This window comes from Nerophis lumbriciformis, linkage group LG28 (genome assembly GCF_033978685.3).
Source record: "Nerophis lumbriciformis linkage group LG28, RoL_Nlum_v2.1, whole genome shotgun sequence".
In the NCBI taxonomy this organism is placed as follows: domain Eukaryota; kingdom Metazoa; phylum Chordata; class Actinopteri; order Syngnathiformes; family Syngnathidae; genus Nerophis; species Nerophis lumbriciformis.
In genome coordinates this window covers 35318067-35340566 of record NC_084575.2, presented here as the reverse complement: position 1 = coordinate 35340566, position 22500 = coordinate 35318067, and the positions used below count along the sequence as shown (strand labels likewise).

The 22500-nt window shown below is 43.5% G+C and overlaps 1 protein-coding gene across 1 annotated transcript in view; it reads left to right on the top strand.

Annotated features, from left to right (window-relative positions):
- LOC133570804 (uncharacterized) overlaps positions 1-22095 on the top strand; it is a 99198-nt gene extending 77103 nt beyond the window's left edge. Inside the window, exons 16-17 of the mRNA XM_072916618.1 lie at positions 311-1773; positions 21950-22095. Coding sequence (XP_072772719.1) covers positions 311-1773; positions 21950-22095 — 1609 coding nt within the window. The remainder of the gene's footprint in view (positions 1-310; positions 1774-21949) is intronic.
- The last annotated feature ends 405 nt before the right edge of the window (positions 22096-22500 follow it).

Here is a 22500-nt window from a genome sequence, read left to right as displayed (position 1 = left end):
AGCTCTTAAATCATTTCCCCTTCCCACCTCGGCAGCAATCGGCGGACATCATCTCAAATAGCGGCGGGGAAGCTGATGAGAAAGGAAGTTAACCGGGTGGGGGGGGGGGGGGGGGGGGGAAAGCTGCAGGCCCAGTTAGTACTTGAATATGAGCTGTGACAGCACGGCCCACAGGACGCAGCCCTCAAACACACACAACTAAGTGCTTCTGGGGAGCACTTGATGCTGGGAGCCACAACAAATCATCTGAGTCCGTCACAGAAGTCAGTTGCGGACACTTTTGATCTCCACTTCCTTCTTCTCGGGCAAGTGGGAACATAGCTGCAGGCACTAGTGAGAACATAGCTGCAGGCACAAGTGAGAACATAGCTGCAGGCACAAGTGGGAACATAGCTGCAGACACTAGTGAGAACATAGCTGCAGGCACTAGTAAGAACATAGCTGCAGGCACAAGTGGGAACATAGCTGCAGGCACTAGTGAGAACATAGCTGCAGGCACAAGTGGGAACATAGCTGCAGGCACAAGTGAGAACATAGCTGCAGGCACAAGTGAGAACATAGCTGCAGGCACAAGTGAGAACATAGCTGCAGGCACAAGTGAGAACATAGCTGCAGGCACAAGTGGGAACATAGCTGCAGGCACAAGTGAGAACATAGCTGCAGGCACAAGTGAGAACATAGCTGCAGGCACAAGTGAGAACATAGCTGCAGGCACAAGTGAGAACATAGCTGCAGGCACAAGTGAGAACATAGCTGCAGGCACAAGTGAGAACATAGCTGCAGGCACAAGTGAGAACATAGCTGCAGGCACAAGTGAGAACATAGCTGCAGGCACAAGTGGGAACATAGCTGCAGGCACAAGTGGGAACATAGCTGCAGGCACAAGTGGGAACATAGCTGCAGGCACAAGTGGGAACATAGCTGCAGGCACAAGTGGGAACATAGCTGCAGGCACAAGTGAGAACATAGCTGCAGGCACAAGTGGGAACATAGCTGCAGGCACAAGTGAGAACATAGCTGCAGGCACAAGTGGGAACATAGCTGCAGGCACAAGTGAGAACATAGCTGCAGGCACAAGTGGGAACATAGCTGCAGGCACAAGTGGGAACATAGCTGCAGGCACAAGTGAGAACATAGCTGCAGGCACAAGTGGGAACATAGCTGCAGGCACAAGTGGGAACATAGCTGCGGGCACAAGTGGGAACATAGCTGCGGGCACAAGTGGGAACATAGCTGCAGGCACAAGTGAGAACATAGCTGCAGACACAAGTGAGAACATAGCTGCAGGCACAAGTGAGAACATAGCTGCAGGCACAAGTGAGAACATAGCTGCAGACACAAGTGAGAACATAGCTGCAGGCACAAGTGAGAACATAGCTGCAGGCACAAGTGAGAACATAGCTGCAGGCACAAGTGGGAACATAGCTGCGGGCACAAGTGGGAACATAGCTGCGGGCACAAGTGGGAACATAGCTGCAGGCACAAGTGAGAACATAGCTGCAGACACAAGTGAGAACATAGCTGCAGGCACAAGTGAGAACATAGCTGCAGGCACAAGTGAGAACATAGCTGCAGGCACAAGTGAGAACATAGCTGCGGGCACAAGTGGGAACATAGCTGCAGGCACAAGTGAGAACATAGCTGCAGGCACAAGTGAGAACATAGCTGCAGGCACAAGTGGGAACATAGCTGCAGGCACAAGTGAGAACATAGCTGCGGGCACAGGTGAGAACATAGCTGCGGGCACAAGTGAGAACATAGCTGCAGGCACAAGTGAGAACATAGCTGCAGGCACAAGTGGGAACATACCGTATTTTCCGCACTATTAGCCGCACCTAAAAACCACAAATTTACTCAAAAGCTGACAGTGCGGCTTATAACCCGGTGCGCTTTATATATGGATTAATATTAAGATTCATTTTCATAAAGTTTCGGTCTCGCAACTACGGTAAACAGCCGCCATCTTTTTTCCCCGTAGAAGAGGAAGTGCTTCTTCTTCTACGCAAGCAACCGCCAAGGTAAGCACCCGCCCCCATAGAACAGGAAGCGCTTCTTCTTCTACTGTAAGCAACCACCCGCCCGCGTAGAAGAAGAAGAAGCGCGCGGATATTACGTTTCATTTCCTTTGTGTGTTTACATCTGTAAAGACCACAAAATGGCTCCTACTAAGCGACAGGGATCCGGTTCATGAAAAGACGCAATCTCTCCATCCGCACACGGACTACTATTTCACAGCAACTGCCTAAAGACTTTCAAGAAAAGCTGGCTACTTTCCGTGCATATTGTAAAAACAAGATAGCTGAAAAAAAGATCCGGCCAGAGAACATTATCAACATGGACGAGGTTCCACTGACTTTTGATATTCCTGTGAACCGCACTGTGGATACAACGGGAGCACGTACGGTGAATATTCGCACCACAGGGAATGAGAAGTCATCCTTCACTGTGGTTCTAGCTTGCCATGCTAATGACCAGAAACTTCCACCTATGGTGATATTCAAAAGGAAGACCTTGCCAAAAGAGACCTTTCCAGCCGGCGTCATCATAAAAGCTAACTCGAAGGGATGGATGGATGAAGAAAAGATGAGCGAGTGGTTAAGGTAAGTTTACGCGAAAAGGCCGGGTGGCTTTTTTCACGCAGCTCCGTCCATGTTGATATACGACTCCATGCGCGCCCACATCACGCTGGTTTTTAATATATTATTAAAGTTTGACTGACCTATCTGACTGTTTTTTTGACATTCCTTTAGCGCAGTTAGATGCGGCTTATAACACGGGGCGGCTTATAGGTGGACAAAGTTTTGAAATATGCCGTTCATTGAAGGCGCGGCTTATAACCCAGGGCGCCTTATGGTGCGGAAAATACGGTAGCTGCAGGCACAAGTGAGAACATAGCTGCGGGCACAAGTGGGAACATAGCTGCAGGCACAAGTGGAACCAGAGGTGGCCACGCACTAAGATCTCACTAACGGCGGCCTCATTTTTTACACCCTGGACAAGTCCCCACCTCATCGCAGGGCCAACACAGATAGACAGACAACATTCACACTCACATTCACACACTAGGGACCATTTAGTGTTGCCAATCAACCTATCCCCAGGTGCATGTCTTTGGAGGTGGGAGGGGCCTATCCCCAGGTGCATGTCTTTGGAGGTGGGAGGGGCCTATCCCCAGGTGCATGTCTTTGGAGGTGGGAGGGGCCTATCCCCAAGTGCATGTCTTTGGAGGTGGGAGGGGCCTATCCCCAGGTGCATGTCTTTGGAGGTGGGAGGGGCCTATCCCCAGGTGCATGTCTTAGGAGGTGGGAGGGGCCTATCCCCAGGTGCATGTCTTTGGAGGTGGGAGGGGCCTATCCCCAGGTGCATGTCTTTGGAGGTGGGAGGAGCCTATCCCCAGGTGCATGTTTTTGGAGGTGGGAGGAAGCCGGAGTACCCGGAGTGAACCCACGCAGGCACGGGGAGAACATGCAAACTCCACTGACCAAAGCCAAACACAGAACGTCCCAAAAAGAAACAAAAACACACAAAAGCGCCCAAGAACCATATTTAGTGGTTTATGGAAAAGATAAGTGATTAAAAAAAAGCAAGAACAGTTGAGAATAAAACCAAAAATAAAGTAAAATGAAGGAATTTAAAGGAGCTACTCTTTCAGGCACCCCTCAGCCTTCCCAGTAAGGTCTATTCAGGTGTACTGGAGAAGACGCTACGCTGGATAGTCCAGATTCAGAAGGAGCAGTGTGGTTTTCGTACTGGTCGTGGAACTGTGGACCAACTGTATACTCTCCGCAGGATCCTTGAAGGTGCATGGGAGCTTGCCCAACTGGTCTACGTGTGTTTTGTGGACTTGGACAAGGCATTGGACCGTGTCCCTCGGGAAGTCCTGCGGAGAGTGCTCAGAGAGTACGGGGTATCGGACCGCCTGATTGTGGTGGTCCGCTCCCTGTATGATCAGTGTCAGAGCTTGGTCTGTATTGCCGGCAGTAAGTCAGAACCCGTATCCAATGAGGGTTGGACTCCGCCAAGGCTGCCCTTTGTCACCCATTCTGTTTACAACTGATATGGACAGAATTTCTAAGCGCAGTCAAGGTATTGAGGGGATCCGGTTTGGTGGCTGTAGGAATAGATTCTCTGCTTTTTGCAGATGATGTGGTCCTGATGGCTTCATCTGGCCAGGATCTTCAGCTCTCACTGGATCGTTTCGCAGCCGAGTGTGAAGCGACTGATGTCACTTTTTGATGCAATACTGCCTGAGGGATCGAAGGTCCATAATATCATGGCTTACGTGCAGTGATTTCTCCAGATTGTCTGAACCTTTTGATGATATTACAGAGCGTAAAAAAAACAAAAAACATTTTTTATTTTATTTTATTTTTTTTACAAATACATGCCGACATATTCATTATAAAGTCGGCAGGAGGCAAACAACCAGAGTCCAGCAGAAAGCCAATGCACGATCCACTTCCTAAGGCAGGGGGAACCTGCGACACATTCCAGCAAGAGAACACCCGCCAAGCTATTAACACCAGGGGCGGCGTGGAAGATGGAAGTGGACCTGGGTAGGCAGCTCCAGTTCCCACAGGAGATATGCAGCACCACCTTAAGACCAGATGTGGTGCTGTGGTCTGCAGCTCTGAAGTCAGTAGTACTGATTGAGCTGACAGTGCCATGGGAGGAGGGACTGGAAGCTTCCTACGAGAGAAAGAAGGCAAAGTATGCAGACCTTGTCGCGGATTGCAGAGAAAGTGGATGACTGTATCCGGTGGAGGTGGGACCCAGAGGCTTTGTGGGCAGATCAACACCACGCCTGCTCAAGGACCTGGGACTACGTGGAGCCACCCTGAGCAGATCCACCAAGGAGCTCTCAGAAGTAGCAGAGAAAGCTAGCCACTGGCTCTGGCTCAAACGACGCAACAAGGCTTGGGGAGCAGTATCCAAGTAGGTTTTGCTGCAGGGGGTGTCAGGGAGACGTCCCTGTTCACTGCCCCGCCACCGGGAGATGTTCTGGGCTAAGGGGCGAAACATCAATGAGAGGTGGTCCCCAGCTGAAGACCCTGCAGCAAAACCTTTCCTGGTATGCGGTCAGGTTTAGGCCTGCCTCAGGGAAGAGGAGGTCCCTGCCATGCACAGTCCACCACAGGCACCGGTGGAGGTGCGACAGGCCTAAGGCCCAGCTGTAAGACCACCTTGCTGTAATTAAAATGCCCGAATATGAGTTTAAATAAATAATCATATAACCTGTCATTATTAACTCAGTTTCCCCTCACTTCGTAGCGTAAGGTAGAGAGCCCCTTTCGTGCGTCGGTATCCAATCCATTCCACTTGTTCATATAGAAAATGCCGACATCACTCAAAATCCAGTCCGCATTTTCTCTGCAATCTTGCTTGCGGTCCTTGGACTTGTTCATATAGAAAATGCCCACATCACTCAAAATCCAGTCCGCATTTTCTCTGCAATCTTGCTTGCGGTCCTTGGACTTGTTCATATAGAAAATGCCCACATCACTCAAAATCCAGTCCGCATTTTCTCTGCGACCTTGCTTGCGGTCCTGCAGGTGTACGAAGCACATTAGCATACAGCACTGCAGAACAAGAACGTGAACGGATGCAAAATGGACATAAGAAACTTTTTCAAGAAAGTAAGTATTCATCACTGCTTGTAGTAAAATGTATTAGCTCCACTTTACACCAGGTCTGTGTTTGACAAAAAGTTACATTCCCACTCTAAAACAATGCTGTTACTTAGTTAGCTAGTTAGCCTGAAATGCATCATGAAGGTCCTGGTTATTTATAAAGTTAAATGTGCACTCTTTTTTACCATTTGCTATCTTTGGGGTTACTTCCTTCTGGAGCATCAGCTGTGTTTCTCACTTTACACATGGAGGAGAACAGGAGCTGAGCTCATTCACGTATGACTATCATCAGTAGATAATAATAATAATCACTCCACAACCCCTATTGACCTGTAGGAGTCAGGGCAGAGGAGCACATAAAGTGAGAGGGGAGAGGCCTCTACTGGAAAGGTGAGTAGGAGAATAATGATACATATAAATAAATATTAAAACCTTTTTTTTTTAAATGGCTTATTGATAAGCCATTTTTTTTTTTTTTTCTGGGTGGATCATGTTGACTATCATTCTGGTGATGTTACGTAAGGAATCAAATGTAAAGTATATTACAAATACAATCTCCATCCATCCATCCATCTTCTTCCGCTTATCCGAGGTCGGGTCGCGGGGGCAGCAGCCTAAGCAGGGAAGCCCAGACTTCCCTCTCCCCAGCCACTTCGTCTAGCTCTTCCTGTGGGACCCCGAGGCGTTCCCAGGCCAGCCGGGAGACATAGTCTTCCCAACGTGTCCTGGGTCTTCCCCGTGGCCTCCTACCGGTCGGACGTGCCCTAAACACCTCCCTAGGGAGGCGTTCGGGTGGCATCCTGACCAGATGCCCGAACCACCTCATCTGGCTCCTCTCCATGTGGAGGAGCAGCGGCTTTACTTTGAGCTCCCCCCGGATGACAGAGCTTCTCACCCTATCTCTAAGGGAGAGCCCCGCCACCCGGCGGAGGAAACTCATTTCGGCCGCTTGTACCCGTGATCTTGTCCTTTCGGTCATAACCCAAAGCTCATGACCATAGGTGTCACAAATACAATCTATTATATAAATAAATTATATATATATATATATATATATATATATATATATATATATATATATATATATATATATATATATATATATATGTATATATATTATATCAATAAATTTTATATATATATATATACATATATATAATTTATTTATATAATAGATTGTATTTGTAATCTATATATCGTTGGGAGTTTCCTCCTCTCCCAGCTCGCTAGCCTCAATCTGAACCTTGGTATTTACCGTGATGACGGACTGGCAGTGTGTCGCGCCTCGCCAAGGAGCAGCGAGAATACCAAGAAGCGCATATGCCAAATTTTCAAAGAGAACGGCCTACGGATCACGATTGAAGCCAACAAGCAAACCGTCAACTTCCTTGACGTCACTTTCAACCTGAGAAATAACAGCTACCAACCATTCACGAAACCCAACACAACACTCCAATACGTGCACCATGACAGCAACCACCCACCCACCACCACGAAAAGAATACCTACCGGAATCAATAAAAGGCTATCGATGCTGTCATCTAGCAAAGCTGAATTTGACCAAGCAACCCCCCCGTACCAAAAAGCCCTTGATGAAAGCGGATACAATTTCACCCTCACCTATGAACCCACGCCAGGAAACCAGCCAAAAAAGAACAGAAAACGAAACGACATCATCTGGTACAACCCCCCATACAGCAAAAACGTCTCAACTAACATTGGACACAAATTCCTCAATCTGATTGACAAACACTTTCCCAAAGACAACACCCTAAGAAAAGTATTCAACAAGAACAACATTAAATTGAGCTACAGCTGCATGAACAATATACGACAAATCATCTCAAACCACAACAAAACAATTGCAAATGAGCCGTCGGCCCCCAGACAGAGCGACTCCAAAACCAACAAAGGATGTAACTGTCGAAAGAATCCTGATTGCCCTCTCAACGGGGGGTGCTTACAAACATCAGTTGTCTACCAATCTAAGGTAATACGCAAGGACATTAACACATCCGACACATATGTACGATTAACCGAGGGAGAATTCAAAACCAGATGGAACAATCACAAGGCTTCTTTCAGGAACCAAAACCTGCGAAATACCACAGAACTCAGCAAACACATTTGGGACCTCAAAGACAATAATGTTGAATATTCAATAACATGGCAAATTCTTGCATCCAGCACACCTTACAATAGTGGTAATAAAAGATGCAACCTATGCTTGAAAGAGAAACTGTTTATTATTTACCGTCCAGACCTGTCATCCCTCAACAAGCGCAGCGAAATTGTAACAGCATGCCGCCATAGACGGAAACACCTCCTAGGTAACACATGAGCCAATCACCACGCCCCTAGGCCAGCCTGTACCCACCCACTCTGTGCCCTATATAAACCATGGTATGCGAATGCTCCCATTAAAATCTCCTGACGATTGAGGGTACCCCCCCTCATGAAACAGGCCTGTAGAGATGAAATAGTCTTGTGATTTTTTTTCCCACACATACATACATATATATATATATATATATATATATATATGTATGTATGAAAGACTTAATATGTATTTATATATATATATATATATATATATATATATATATATATATATATATATATATATATATATATAAGAAAAACCCAGACACCATCTTTGTAGTCATTTTTCTTCCTTTACAATGAGTGAAGCTGCACGAAACCTTGTGTCTGCAATTGTAAATAATTTAGTTTTTAAGTTTTGTGTTTCTTGTAGAATCCATATAAAGTAATATACATTAGCCTATTGTTAAAATAATGAAAAAAACATCATTAAATATATTTGTTTTATCGTATTGTTACATTAATAGCTGTTGTATTGTTATAGGATGGCTTGTTAAACATTTCATAGGATTTTCAGAGGGAGGAAAAACCAAGACATTTAATATAAAATGTAAAATGAATAAATACATAAAAAGAAAAAAAATGGTTAAAAGCCATCGTCCCGTAGAGCATTTCATTTCGTCCCGTGCATTTTTTTTTTACCGTCCCCGGGACGACGGGACTACGTTACTCTCAAACCATGGAAGTTAAATTGTATTGTTTCAGCATTGAAATTTGAAGATGATCCCTCAGCTCTTTGACAGCTTTGGCTCTTTTTCAGATCAGCAGACGGACTCTAAGTCTTTCTTATTTACAGTATATATAAATGTTCCTCATTTCTATTCAGACTTCCATATATATTTAATTTCCTTAACGACTTGCCATAATATATATATATATATATATATAAATATATTATATTTAAGCCAAATTATCCTGATCCAGATATTACTTTAATTCAAGTAATTAAGTAATATTTCCAGGGCTTGAATTTACAATCATTTTAGTCACATATGTGCCCAAAATGTAATCTGTGCAACTTCAAAATATTAGGAACAAACAATTATTGTATTGTGAGCGAAAGTGGTGGCATTAGCCTCTATATTGTGAAGTAATAACATAGAGGCTAATGCCATGACTTTCATTGTGTTTCAGTGTATCTTGAAGGATCATGCAAGTCATTGTTTCTTGTTGATGCTGTAAACAAAATGTCGCGTGTCTTAATGAAATTAAACAATGGATGTCCGCTAACTTCTTGCAACTCAACACTAAGAAAACGTAAATGCTGATTATCGGTCCTGCTAAACACCGACATTTATTTAATAATACCACCTTAACATTTGACAACCAAACAATTACACAAAGCGACTCAGTAAAGAATCTGGGTATTATCTTCCACCCAACTCTCTCCTTTGAGTCACACATTAAGAGTGTTACTAAAACGGCCTTCTTTCATCTCCGTAATATCACTAAAATCCGTTCCATTTTGTCCACTAGCGACGCTGAGATCATTATTCATGCGTTCGTTACGTCTCGTCTCGATTACTGTAACATATTATTTTGGGGTCTCCCTATGTCTAGCATTAAAAGACTACAATTGGTACAAAATGCGGCTGCTAGACTTTTGACAAGAACAAGAAAGTTTGATCATATTACGCCTATACTGTATATACCTTTATATACATATATACATATATATATAACTATACTGGCTCACCTGCACTGGCTTCCTGTGCACTTAAGATGTGACTTTAAGGTTTTACTACTTACGTATAAAATACTACACGGTCTAGCTCCATCCTATCTTGTCGATTGCATTGTACCATATGTCCCGGCAAGAAATCTGCCTTCAAAGAACTCCGGCTTATTAGTGATTCCCAGAGCCCAAAAAAGGTCTGCGGGCTGTAGAGCGTTTTCTATTGGGGCTCCAGTACTATGGAATGCCCTCCCGGTAACAATTAGAGATGCTACCTCAGTAGAAACATTTAAGTCCCATCTCAAAACTCATTTGTATACTCTAGCCTTTGAATAGCCCCCCTTTTTTAGACCAGTTGATCTGCCGTTTCTTTTCTTTTCTCCTCTGTTCCCCCCTATCCCTTGTGGAAGGGGAGGCACACAGATCCGGTGGCCATGGATGGGGTGCTGGCTGTCCGGGGTCGGGACCCGGGGTGAACCGCTCGCCTGTATATCGGTTGGGAACATCTCTGCGCTGCTGACCCGTCTCCGCTCGGGATGGTTTCCTGCTGACCCCACTGTGGACTGGACTCTTACTGTTATGCTGGATCCACTATGGACTGGACTCTCACAATATTATGTCAGACCCACTCGACATCCATTGCTTTCGGTCTCCCCTAGAGGGGGGGGTTACCCACATATGCGGTCCTCTCCAAGGTTTCTCATAGTCATTCACATCGACGTCCCACTGGGGTGAGTTTTTCCTTGCCCTTATGTGGGCTATACCGAGGATGTCGTTGTGGCTTGTGCAGCCCTTTGAGACACTTGTGATTTAGGGCTATATAAATAAACATTGATTGATTGATTGATTGATTGACATGTTTGTTGTTGTACTGAACACAGATTGAAAATAAACCGACTGAAAAAATAATAATAACAATGAATCATTTCTAAGTCTTTGTTAGCCGTTTGTGAGGTTTTGTGCTCGTGCGCTACGTTCGCTCACATCCTGTGCATCTCCTAGGGGCTAAGCCCCCCCTGTCCTTAAAAGCTAGTGACGCCCCTGCCCTTCGGCATGCTGTCTCTGTGACTGCACAAGAAACTCACCTTGTAAATCAGTGCTTTGGCAAACAGTCTTTGCAAAAATGTGTGTGTGTGTGTGTGTGTGTGTGTGTGTGTGTGTGTGTGTGTGTGTGTGTGTGTGTGTGTGTGTGTGTGTGTGTGTGTGTGTGTGTGTGTGTGTGTGTGTGTATCCTTTTCATTGGTGACCCCATCATTGCAGCCCTGGTTTCAGGTATGTGAAGAACTGCTGATGTGGAGTCAGTGGGAGTGTGGGAGGAGTCTCATGATGACAGCGAGCCTGTCGTGGTTATCCTATTCCAAACATGGCAGTGCTGACAAGACTGGACGGCGGCCGTCAAACGCGGCGGCGCAGATGATGGATAGTGCTCGGCACACGCGGACGCCTCATTCATTTCCATTAGAGCGATATGGAAATGACCTCACAGGTTCAGAACACAACTCTGGATGTGAGATATAAAGTCTGCGGGTCAACGTCTGATGAAGTCAGCCCGAGTGGATAAATGACGTCTGTCAGATATTATCCAAATCACCTTGCGCTTTTTTTTTTTTGCATGGTGGCCCCTGAGGGACGCATGCATTATTGAAGCTGCAAGAGGGCCCACCTCCCTGCTAGGCGCCAGTGTCAGTGCCTGCTTAATATTAACCAAGGCCCTCAGAATAATGTTCATCCTCTGAAAGTGGGGTCAATTCCATGGGAAAAGGGGCGGGGGGGGGAACACCTTCATGGTTCTGGAAGGACCTGCAGCCTCTGGTATCTGGAACGTGTTTAACTTCCTACATAAGATGAGAAAAGAGTTGCAGAAAGTTGTATGTCGGGGAAAGCGGCGCTGGCAGGACTGCTGGCAGCCAAGTGTCATGAACTAATACTTATGCATATTCATCATGTGTCGCTATGCAAAATAACATCTGCTTTACACAAACATGCCATCTGCTCACACAACTTTGTGCTATTAGCGACTCATCACGGGGGAAAAAAACACAGAAGTGACTTCTTTTAACTCTGAAACAAGGCACGCTTAGCATCTTCTTCATTGTGGAACAAAGCTGTGATTTTCTAAAAGTGTAACTGCTGGACAAACAACATCTGCTAAGCGACTGAGGTCAGCATTTGGTACTCTGACCAACATCTGGACTATGTAACTTGAGTGGTTGCAATTCATATTATTCCACTATAGCGACGCTGAGATCATTATTCATGTGTTCATTACGCAGGCCCGGCCCTAACCAATCTGGCGCCCTAGGCAAGATTTTAGGTGGCGCCCCCCCACATCGGCAGTGAAGTGTATATACTCAGAAGAAACCGAATAGCTTTGTCTTTGACCTTTTTTTTAACTTACAACTATACCTAATATATAAAGGGGTGGAAAAGTGACGATTACCTGCAGGGCAAACATTAGCTAACCAGAAGGCAATAACAATGTAAACAAAAACACCTGCTTAAAAGATCTAATACAAATGTCCCTGAGGAATGTAAGGTGGGAGTACTGTAATTACCTAACGTTACATTATTATTTTCCATAACAATTTAGCCCCCTCCACAATATTAACCCGACGTTAAAACAGAACTCGCTATTTATTGATTAGCAATTGCCGAATCATGTAACATTAGCTTAATGCTAAAAAGCCAGGTTACTAACAGACAAATAATTTCATGTAGGCTAACGCATACTTGCCAACCTTGAGACCTCCGATTTCGGGAGGTGGGGGCTGGGGGCGTGGTCGGGGGTGGGGCGCGGCGTGGTTGGGGGCGTGGTTAAGAGGGGAGGAGTATATTGACAGCCAGAATTCTCCAAGTCAAGTATTTCATACATATATATATATATATATATATATATATATACCCTGAAAATATGCAAACAAAACTGTGTTTAGATAATTGATACTTCAAACTTGCATAAATAAATATTAAGGAATATAACATAACTTGGCTTCTGAGAGCTTCAAAATGTAATGAATAAATTGCTAAAGTTGTTGATAAACAAGCAATTATTTTAATAATTAAATATGGTCATTTTAAATTAATTATGATAATTTAAAATTAATTATTTCAAATATGTTTATTTTAATGTATAATTATATGGCTGGATGTAATAAGGAGTCAGAAAAAATACAAATAAAAATACAATTAATTTTTAGCAAAATATAGTAAAAATGTATTTTTATTTTATTTATTTTTTTTAATTAAATAAATATATTTATTTTTAGGTAAGATAAACATAATAATACAATTTATCTCTACTCTGGATGATTTAGTTCTTGTCACCCTGTTGTCCTCCCATCAATAGGGAGATTTTCGGGAGAATATTTGTCCCGGGAGGTTTTTGGGAGAGGCGCTTAATTTCGTGAGTCTCCCGGAAAATTCGGGAGGGTTGGCAAGTAAGTTTGATCATATTACATCTATACTGTAAATACCTTTATATACATATATACCTATATATATATATATATATATATATATATATATATATATATATATATATATATATATATATATATATATATATATATATATATACTTTATTTACCTTGTCGGAGGCAGATATTTACATATATCCGAATTTTTGTGTTACTTATTTTCTTTCATAGTCATATTTGAAAACAGCTCGTGTTTTCCATTTATTCTCTTTCTGTTTCTCTGCAAGTAAACTGTGTGTGTTAACCTTGAATGCTTTGGAATGTGTTTTGACTAGCATATATTTTGTCTAGAGAGAGGGGGGAGGAGAGAGGGTTTTGGGTCGGGGAGACAGACCATTTTGGGGGGGCGAAATAGAATGTTCTAGGCTAGACTGGTCTCAAAAAGTATATTTGCAAAGCTTTGAAAATATAGAACAAAATACCTAATTCTGTCTCTGGTGGTTTTTTTCAACTCAGCTTTAAGTGTCGTAAAGAATTTGGGAGCGACTTGTGACTTGAATTCCCTGGGAGGAACAACTGGTCCAAAACGCAACAATATATATATATATATACATATATACTGTATATACCTTTATATGCATATATACCTGTATATATATATATATATATATATATATATATATATATATATATATAACTATACTGAATACACCTTCATCTACCTATATACATATACAAACCCCGTTTCCATATGAGTTGGGAAATTGTTTTTAGATGTAAATATAAACGAAATACAATGATTTGCAAATCCTTTTCAAGCCATATTCAGTTGAATATGCTACAAAGACAACATATTTGATGTTCAAACTCAGAAGCTTTATTTTTTTTTTGCAAATAATAAATAACTTAGAATTTCATGGCTGCAACACGTGCCAAAGTAGTTGGGGAAAGGGCATGTTCACCACTGTGTTACATGGCCTTTCCTTTTAACAACACTCAGTAAAGGTTTGGGAACTGAGGAGACACATTTTTGAAGCTTCTCAAGTGGAATTCTTTCCCATTCTTGCTTGATGTACAGCTTAAGTTGTTCAACAGTCCGGGAGTCTTGTTGTGGTATTTTAGGCTTCACATTTTCAATAGGAGACAGGTCTGGACTACAGGCAGGCCAGTCTAGTACCCGCACTCTTTTACTATGAAGCCACGTTGATGTAACACGTGGCTTGGCGTTGTCTTGCTGAAATAAGCAGGGGCGTCCATGGTAACGTTGCTTGGATGGCAACATATGTTGCTCCAAAACATCAGGACCCAGGGTGGACCACTCATCTGTGCATCAGTTGGTGACGTCTCTGTGCTGCTGACCTGTCTCCACTCAAGATGATCTCCTGCTGGCCCCAATATGGACTGGACTCTCATACTATTATGTTAGATCCACTATGGACTGGACTCTCACTATTATGTTAGATCCACTATGGACTGGACTCTCACACTATTATGTTAGATCCACTATGGACTGGACTCTCACACTATTAACTAGATCCACTATGGACTGGACTCTCACACTATTAACTAGATCCACTATGGACTGGACTCTCTCACTATTATGTTAGATCCACTATGGACTGGACTCTCACACTACTATGTTATATCCACTATGGACTGGACTCTCACTATTATGTTAGATCCACTATGGACTGGACTCTCACATTATTATGTTAGATCTACTATGGACTGGACTCTCACACTATTACGTTAGATCCACTATGGACTGGACTCTCTCACTATTATGTTAGATCCACTATGGCCTGGACTCACACTATTATGTTAGATCCACTATGTACTGGACTCTCACACTATTAACTAGATCCACTATGGACTGGACTCTCACACTTTATGTTAGATCCACTATGGACTGGACTCTCACACTTTATGTTAGATCCACTATGGACTGGACTCTCACACTATTATGTTAGATCCACTATGGACTGGACTCTCACTATTATGTTAGATCCACTATGGACTGGACTCTCACACTATTATGTTAGATCCACTATGGACTGGACTCTCACACTATTATGTTAGATCCACTATGGACTGGACTCTCTCACTATTACGTTAGATCCACTATGGACTGGACTCTCTCACTATTATGTTAGATCCACTATGGCCTGGACTCACACTATTATGTTAGATCCACTATGGACTGGACTCTCACACTATTAACTAGATCCACTATGGACTGGACTCTCACACTTTATGTTAGATCCACTATGGACTGGACTCTCACACTATTATGTTAGATCCACTATGGACTGGACTCTCAGACTATTATGTTAGATCCACTATGGACTGGACTCTCACTATTATGTTAGATCCACTATGGACTGGACTCTCACTATTATGTTAGATCCACTATGGACTGGACTCTCTCACTATTATGTTAGATCCACTATGGACTGGACTCTCACTATTATGTTAGATCCACTACGGACTGGACTCTCACACTATTATGTTAGATCCACTATGGACTGGACTCTCACTATTATGTTAGATCCACTATGGACTGGACTCTCACACTATTATGTTAGATCCACTATGGACTGGACTCTCACACTATTATGTTAGATCCACTATGGACTGGACTCTCATACTATTATGTTAGATCCACTATGGACTGGACTCTCATACTATTAACTAGATCCACTATGGACTGGACTCTCACACTATTAACTAGATCCACTCGACGTCCATTGCACCGGTCGCCCACATCTGCGGTCCCCTCCACGGTTTCTCATTGTCATCCCATTGGGTTGAGTTTTTCCTTGCCCTGATGTGGGATCTGAGCCGAGGGTGTTGTTGTGGCTTGTGCAGCCCTTTGAGACACTGGTGATTTAGGGCTATATAAGTAAACTTTGATTGATTGATATTGAAAAGAAGAGAAGAAGACTCTGGCATGTTTTTTTGTGGTAAATTAGAACTACAAAACCAAACACATCAAATGTTCTCTCACGAGACGTTTGTGTGTCTCCTCGGAACGTAGGACTTTTCAGTGCTTCCATGTGGGTGACAACTTGCATTTCAGAGGGCTGAGGTGGGCCAGAGAGCACCACCCTCAGGGTCTCTCCTCTCGGGGACTTTGAGAACGGAGGTCCTTATTAAAACCTCCCACAGCTGTGGCTCCTTCGCCTTACCGCCTTCAAACCCGCAGAGGTGTGCGGGGATAATGCCTTCAGGTGTCAGCAGGATTATGCAACACCAAACTGCACGTAAAGGTTCAACTGTGTGAGGACTTTTCACACCATGGTCTCCCAAACTTTCTTGGCGCATGAACACAATTAAAAGTTTGCTTCCTTCCCTGTCGACCATCGTCTTCTTATTATTACCCAAAAGTGCCCGCATAAAACATACATCAGACCTGGGCAAGATAGGGCCCGCGGGCCACATGTGGCCCATTAAGATGATCAATCCTGCCCTACATTATTTTTTTAGACCTTTAACATGAAAAGTGTATTTGCCATTATGATGTGCAGTCATGTTTTTAAATGAGTGGAAGTCTTCAACTATAGGAAGTATTTCAGTGGTTGAAATCTGCACTTTTGAGTGTTCCACACTCTTAGAAATAAGGGTTCTAAAAGGGTTCTTCTACAAGGGCTGAGGTTCTAACTGGAACCATTTGCTTCTGAAAAACCATTTCCCGATGAAAGGGTTTTTCAAGGGTTCTTGGTAACGTTAATGGTTTCAGTAAGAACCATTTTGATCCAGAGAACCCTTTAAAACCCCTTTTCTGAATAATTGGTTTTAAAAGGGTTCTCACTAACACTAAGGGTTCCAGTAAGAACTATTTTGATCCAGAGAACCGTTTTTGGAAGAAAGAGTTCTTCAGGGATTGTTGAAAGCATGGGTAAGATCCTGTGTCACCAGGGACATACTTCCTGATAACATTTGCCAATAATGGTGCCTATCTTTAAATAAATGTTCTTCTCATTCAAATGTTTTGAATGTTTGTTCAATGTCAACATGATAAATGACCACAATATAATATGAACTAAACTGATCTGTAGAATACAATATGGTTCTTTATAGAACCCTCAGAAGACAAGACGGTTATCGGTGAAAACCTTTGAAAAGGGATGTTTTTAGAACCCCCTGTGTCAGATCTAGATGAAACCCTTGAAACATGAAAGAGTTCTTTGTGGAACTCCCTGTGTGAGTTCTAGATGAAACCCTTGAAACCTGAAAGGGTTCTTAGTGGAACTCCCTGCATAGGTTCTAGATGAAACCCTTGACAAACAAAAGGGTTCTTAGTGGAACTCCCTGTGTGAGTTCTAGATGAAACCCTTGAAACATGAAAGGGTTCTTTGTGGAACTCCCTGTGTGAGTTCTAGATGAAACCCTTGAAACATGAAAGGGTTCTTAGTGGAACTCCCTGCATAGGTTCTAGATGAAACCCTTGACAAACGAAAGGGTTCTTAGTGGAACTCCCTGTGTGGGTTCTAGATGAAACCCTTGAGACATGAAAGAGTTCTTTGTGGAACTCCCTGTGTGGGTTCTAGATGAAACCCTTGAAATACAAAAGGGTTCTTAGTGGAACTCCCTGCGTGGGTTCTAGATGAAAGTCTTGAAATACAAAAGGGTTCTTAGTGGAACTCCCTGTGTGGGTTCTAGATGAAACCCTTGAAACATGAAAGAGTTCTTAGTGGAACTCCCTGCATAGGTTCTAGATGAAACCCTTGACAAACGAAAGGGTTCTTAGTGGAACTCCCTGTGTGGGTTCTAGATGAAACCCTTGAAACATGAAAGAGTTCTTTGTGGAACTCCCTGTGTGAGTTCTAGATGAAACCCTTGAAACATGAAAGGGTTCTTAGTGGAACTCCCTGCATGGGTTCTAGATGAAACCCTTGACAAACGAAAGGGTTCTTAGTGGAACTCCCTGTGTGGGTACTAGATGAAACCCTTGAAACATGAAAGAGTTCGTTGTGGAACTCCCTGTGTGAGTTCTAGATGAAACCCTTGAAACATGAAAGGGTTCTTAGTGGAACTCCCTGCATGGGTTCTAGATTAAACCCTTGACAAACGAAAGGGTTCTTAGTGGAACTCCCTGCATGGGTTCTAGATGAAACCCTTGACAAACGAAAGGGTTCTTAGTGGAACTCCCTGTGTGGGTTCTAAATGAAACCCTTGAAATATGAAAGGGTTCTTAGTGGAACAACCCTGTGTGGGTTCTAGATGAAACCCTTGAAACATGAAAGGGTTCTTGGTGGAACTCCCTGCGTGGGTTCTTTGTAGAACCTCTCATGGGGGGTTCTGGGTGGAACCTTACACACACAGTTCTAGGTAGAACCCTCCAAAAGGGTTCCAGGTGGAACCTTTATAAAAAGGTTCTACCTGGAGCCAAAAAGGGTTCTCCTATGAGGACGAGCAGAAGAACCTTATATGGTTCTACTTAGCACTTTTATTTCTAAGAGTGTAGGAGTTATTAGGGTCATCTAGGTCACAGCAGCTCAGACCAGGAACAAAGCAGAGTGTTTACAGAGCAGCCAGACCCAAATACAAGTGTCAGGAACACACATTTTTACATAATAATATATCATATTGTAGCTGTTTTTTACACTTTGCATTCATATTTTGTTGTTTTTTACATTTTAAACCTACTCAGTGGCCTAGTGGTTAGAGTGTCCGCCCTGAGATGGGTAGGTTGTGAGTTCAAACCCCGGCCGAGGCATACCAAAGACTATAAAAATGGGAGCCTAACTTAACTTAACTTATCTAACATAATAGTGAGAGTCCAGTCCATAGTGGATCTAACATAATAGTGTGAGAGTCCAGTCCATAGTGGATCTAACATGATAGTGAGAGTCCAGTCCATAGTGGATCTAACATGATAGTGAGAGTCCAGTCCATAGTGGATCCAACATAATAGTGAGAGTCCAGTCCATAGTGGATCTAACATAATAGTGTGAGAGTCCAGTCCATAGTGGATCTAACATGATAGTGAGAGTCCAGTCCATAGTGGATCTAACATGATAGTGTGAGAGTCCAGTCCATAGTGGATCTAACATGATAGTGAGAGTCCAGTCCATAGTGGATCTAACATGATAGTGTGAGAGTCCAGTCCATAGTGGATCTAACATAATAGTGTGAGAGTCCAGTCCATAGTGGATCTAACATAATAGTGTGAGAGTCCAGTCCATAGTGGATCTAACATAATAGTGAGAGTCCAGTCCATAGTGGATCTTACATAATAGTGAGAGTCCAGTCCATAGTGGATCTAACATGATAGTAAGAGTCCAGTCCATAGTGGATCTAACATAATAGTGAGAGTCCAGTCCATAGTGGATCTAATATGATAGTGAGAGTCCAGTCCATAGTGGATCAAACATAATAGTGAGAGTCCAGTCCATAGTGGATCTAACATAATAGTGAGAGTCCAGTCCATAGTGGATCTAACATAATAGTGAGAGTCCAGTCCATAGTGGATCTAACATAATAGTGAGAGTCCAGTCCATAGTGGATCTAACATAATAGTGTGAGAGTCCAGTCCATAATGGATCTAACATAATCGTGAGAGAGTCCAATATAGTGGATCTAACATAATAGTGAGAGTCCAGTCCATAGTGAATCTAACATGACAGTGAGAGTCCAGTCCATAGTGGATCTAACATAATAGTGTGAGAGTCCAGTCCATAGTGGATCTAACATGATAGTGAGAGTCCAGTCCATAGTGAATCTAACATAATAGTGAGAGTCCAGTCCATAGTGGATCTAACATAATAGTGTGAGAGTCCAGTCCATAGTGGATCTAACATGATAGTGAGAGTCCAGTCCATAGTGGATCTAACATGATAGTGAGAGTCCAGTCCATAGTGGATCTAACATAATAGTGAGAGTCCAGTCCATAGTGGATCTAACATAATAGTGTGAGAGTCCAGTCCATAGTGGATCTAACATAATAGTGTGAGAGTCCAGTCCATAGTGGATCTAACATAATAGTGAGAGTCCAGTCCATAGTGGATCTAACATAATAGTGAGAGTCCAGTACATAGTGGATCTAACATAATAGTGTGAGAGTCCAGTCCATAATGGATCTAACATAATCGTGAGAGAGTCCAATATAGTGGATCTAACATAATAGTGAGAGTCCAGTCCATAGTGAATCTAACATGACAGTGAGAGTCCAGTCCATAGTGGATCTAACATAATAGTGTGAGAGTCCAGTCCATAGTGGATCTAACATAATAGTGTGAGAGTCCAGTCCATAGTGGATCTAACATAATAGTGAGAGTCCAGTCCATAGTGGATCTAACATAATAGTGTGAGAGTCCAGCCCATAGTGGATCTAACATAATAGTGTGAGAGTCCAGTCCATAGTGGATCTAACATAATAGTGAGAGTCCAGTCCATAGTGGATTTAACATAATAGTGAGAGAGTCCAGTCCATAGTGGATCTAACATAATAGTGAGAGTCCAGTCCATAGTGGATCTAACATAATAGTGAGAGTCCAGTCCATAGTGGATCTAACATAATAGTGTGAGAGTCCAGTCCATAGTGGATCTAACATAATATTGTGAGAGTCCAGTCCATAGTGGATCTAACATAATAGTGAGAGTCCAGTCCATAGTGGATCTAACATAATAGTGTGAGAGTCCAGTCCATAGTGGATCTAACATAATATTGTGAGAGTCCAGTCCTTAGTGGATCTAACATAATAGTGAGAGTCCAGTCCATAGTGGATCAAACATAATAGTGAGAGTCCAGTCCATAGTGGATCTAACATAATAGTGAGAGTCCAGTCCATAGTGGATCTAACATAATAGTGAGAGTCCAGTCCATAGTGGATCTAACATAATAGTGTGAGAGTCCAGTCCATAATGGATCTAACATAATCGTGAGAGAGTCCAATATAGTGGATCCAACATAATAGTGAGAGTCCAGTCCATAGTGAATCTAACATGACAGTGAGAGTCCAGTCCATAGTGGATCTAACATAATAGTGTGAGAGTCCAGTCCATAGTGGATCTAACATAATAGTGTGAGAGTCCAGTCCATAGTGGATCTAACATGATAGTGAGAGTCCAGTCCATAGTGGATCTAATATAATAGTGTGAGAGTCCAGTCCATAGTGGATCTAACATGATAGTGAGAGTCTAGTCCATAGTGGATCTAACATAATAGTGAGAGTCCAGTCCATAGTGGATCTAACATAATAGTGAGAGTCCAGTCCATAGTGGATCTAACATAATATTGTGAGAGTCCAGTCCATAGTGGATCTAACATGTATGTGAGACATTGTATAGCTGACACTGTTGTGTTATAAAGCAAAGTGGCTGATGCCATGATTTTGTGTGAAGATACACAACTGACTGGATCCACGTGGGTGTTTTTGTCAAAGACACAATGAACTCGTGGATGGCTGCGAGGTCTGAACCACAAGGAGAGTTCTGAAGAGAACATTGAGATCCGAGGAGTATGAAACATTCAGCACCTGATGCAATTCTGATGTTTGAGTCTTCCTCATCGTCTTCTGTACGTTCTTGCTGTGTTTTCTTTGCCGTTACGGCGAGGCTTCGTTGTTGGGTCCCGCCGGTCTTGGCCGTGTCCTCCACTGATGAAAGACTTCAAGCAACGTTTCTCCTCGCTGGCCCAACAAAGTCAGTTGAACCATGTCCCAGAATATTTATGCGCGGCGCGGCGCGGCCTGTCAGCGGCATCATCATGAAAAGGATGATGGATGGTGTTTATTTTCTGATGATGGAACGCAACCCCGGCCTGATGAGAATTGGAAGAAAAAGGCAGCGATTACGCCGGCTCGCTTATTAAATTATCAAACCGTCATTTTCATCAATGGCAGCTGAGACGTACGCAGGGATGACAGACCCCTGTCGACCTTGGACACCTCCCACTGTCCTTGGCGGTCTTCACAGGAGCGGCGAGATCATCATGCAATGCGCGTATGCGCATGCCGGAGATGGGATGAAGATGTTGGAGCAGAAATGAGCTCGGTGTGAAAGAGTGCAGGAACCGTGCTGATGAATAATGAAGGCAGGCTTCCTCCCAGGTGGACGCGGGGCGTCAAGCTGACAGGTGTCAGTGCAGCTGGGGGACGCCGCTCCATGAAGTTGTCTCCATATTAAGCAGACAGCTGAGGCCTGCTAAACGGCGAGGACCTGCAGGGTCTGCATCTCATCAGCCGCGGGATAAGGAGAGCGCTTCGGCCTCTGCCACTTCCCATCTGCAAACTGGAAGTGACCCCGCTCCTGCGCGAGCCTCGCCGAAGCCTCTCCCATCATGCACTGGGGGGCGGCACGGAGCTCCCACGAGCCCCCGGCTCGCTCCCTGCCATCTGCCGTGATTTATAGAAAAGGGCCGATGATTTATGGGCCAGTCATCTCACAATGAAGT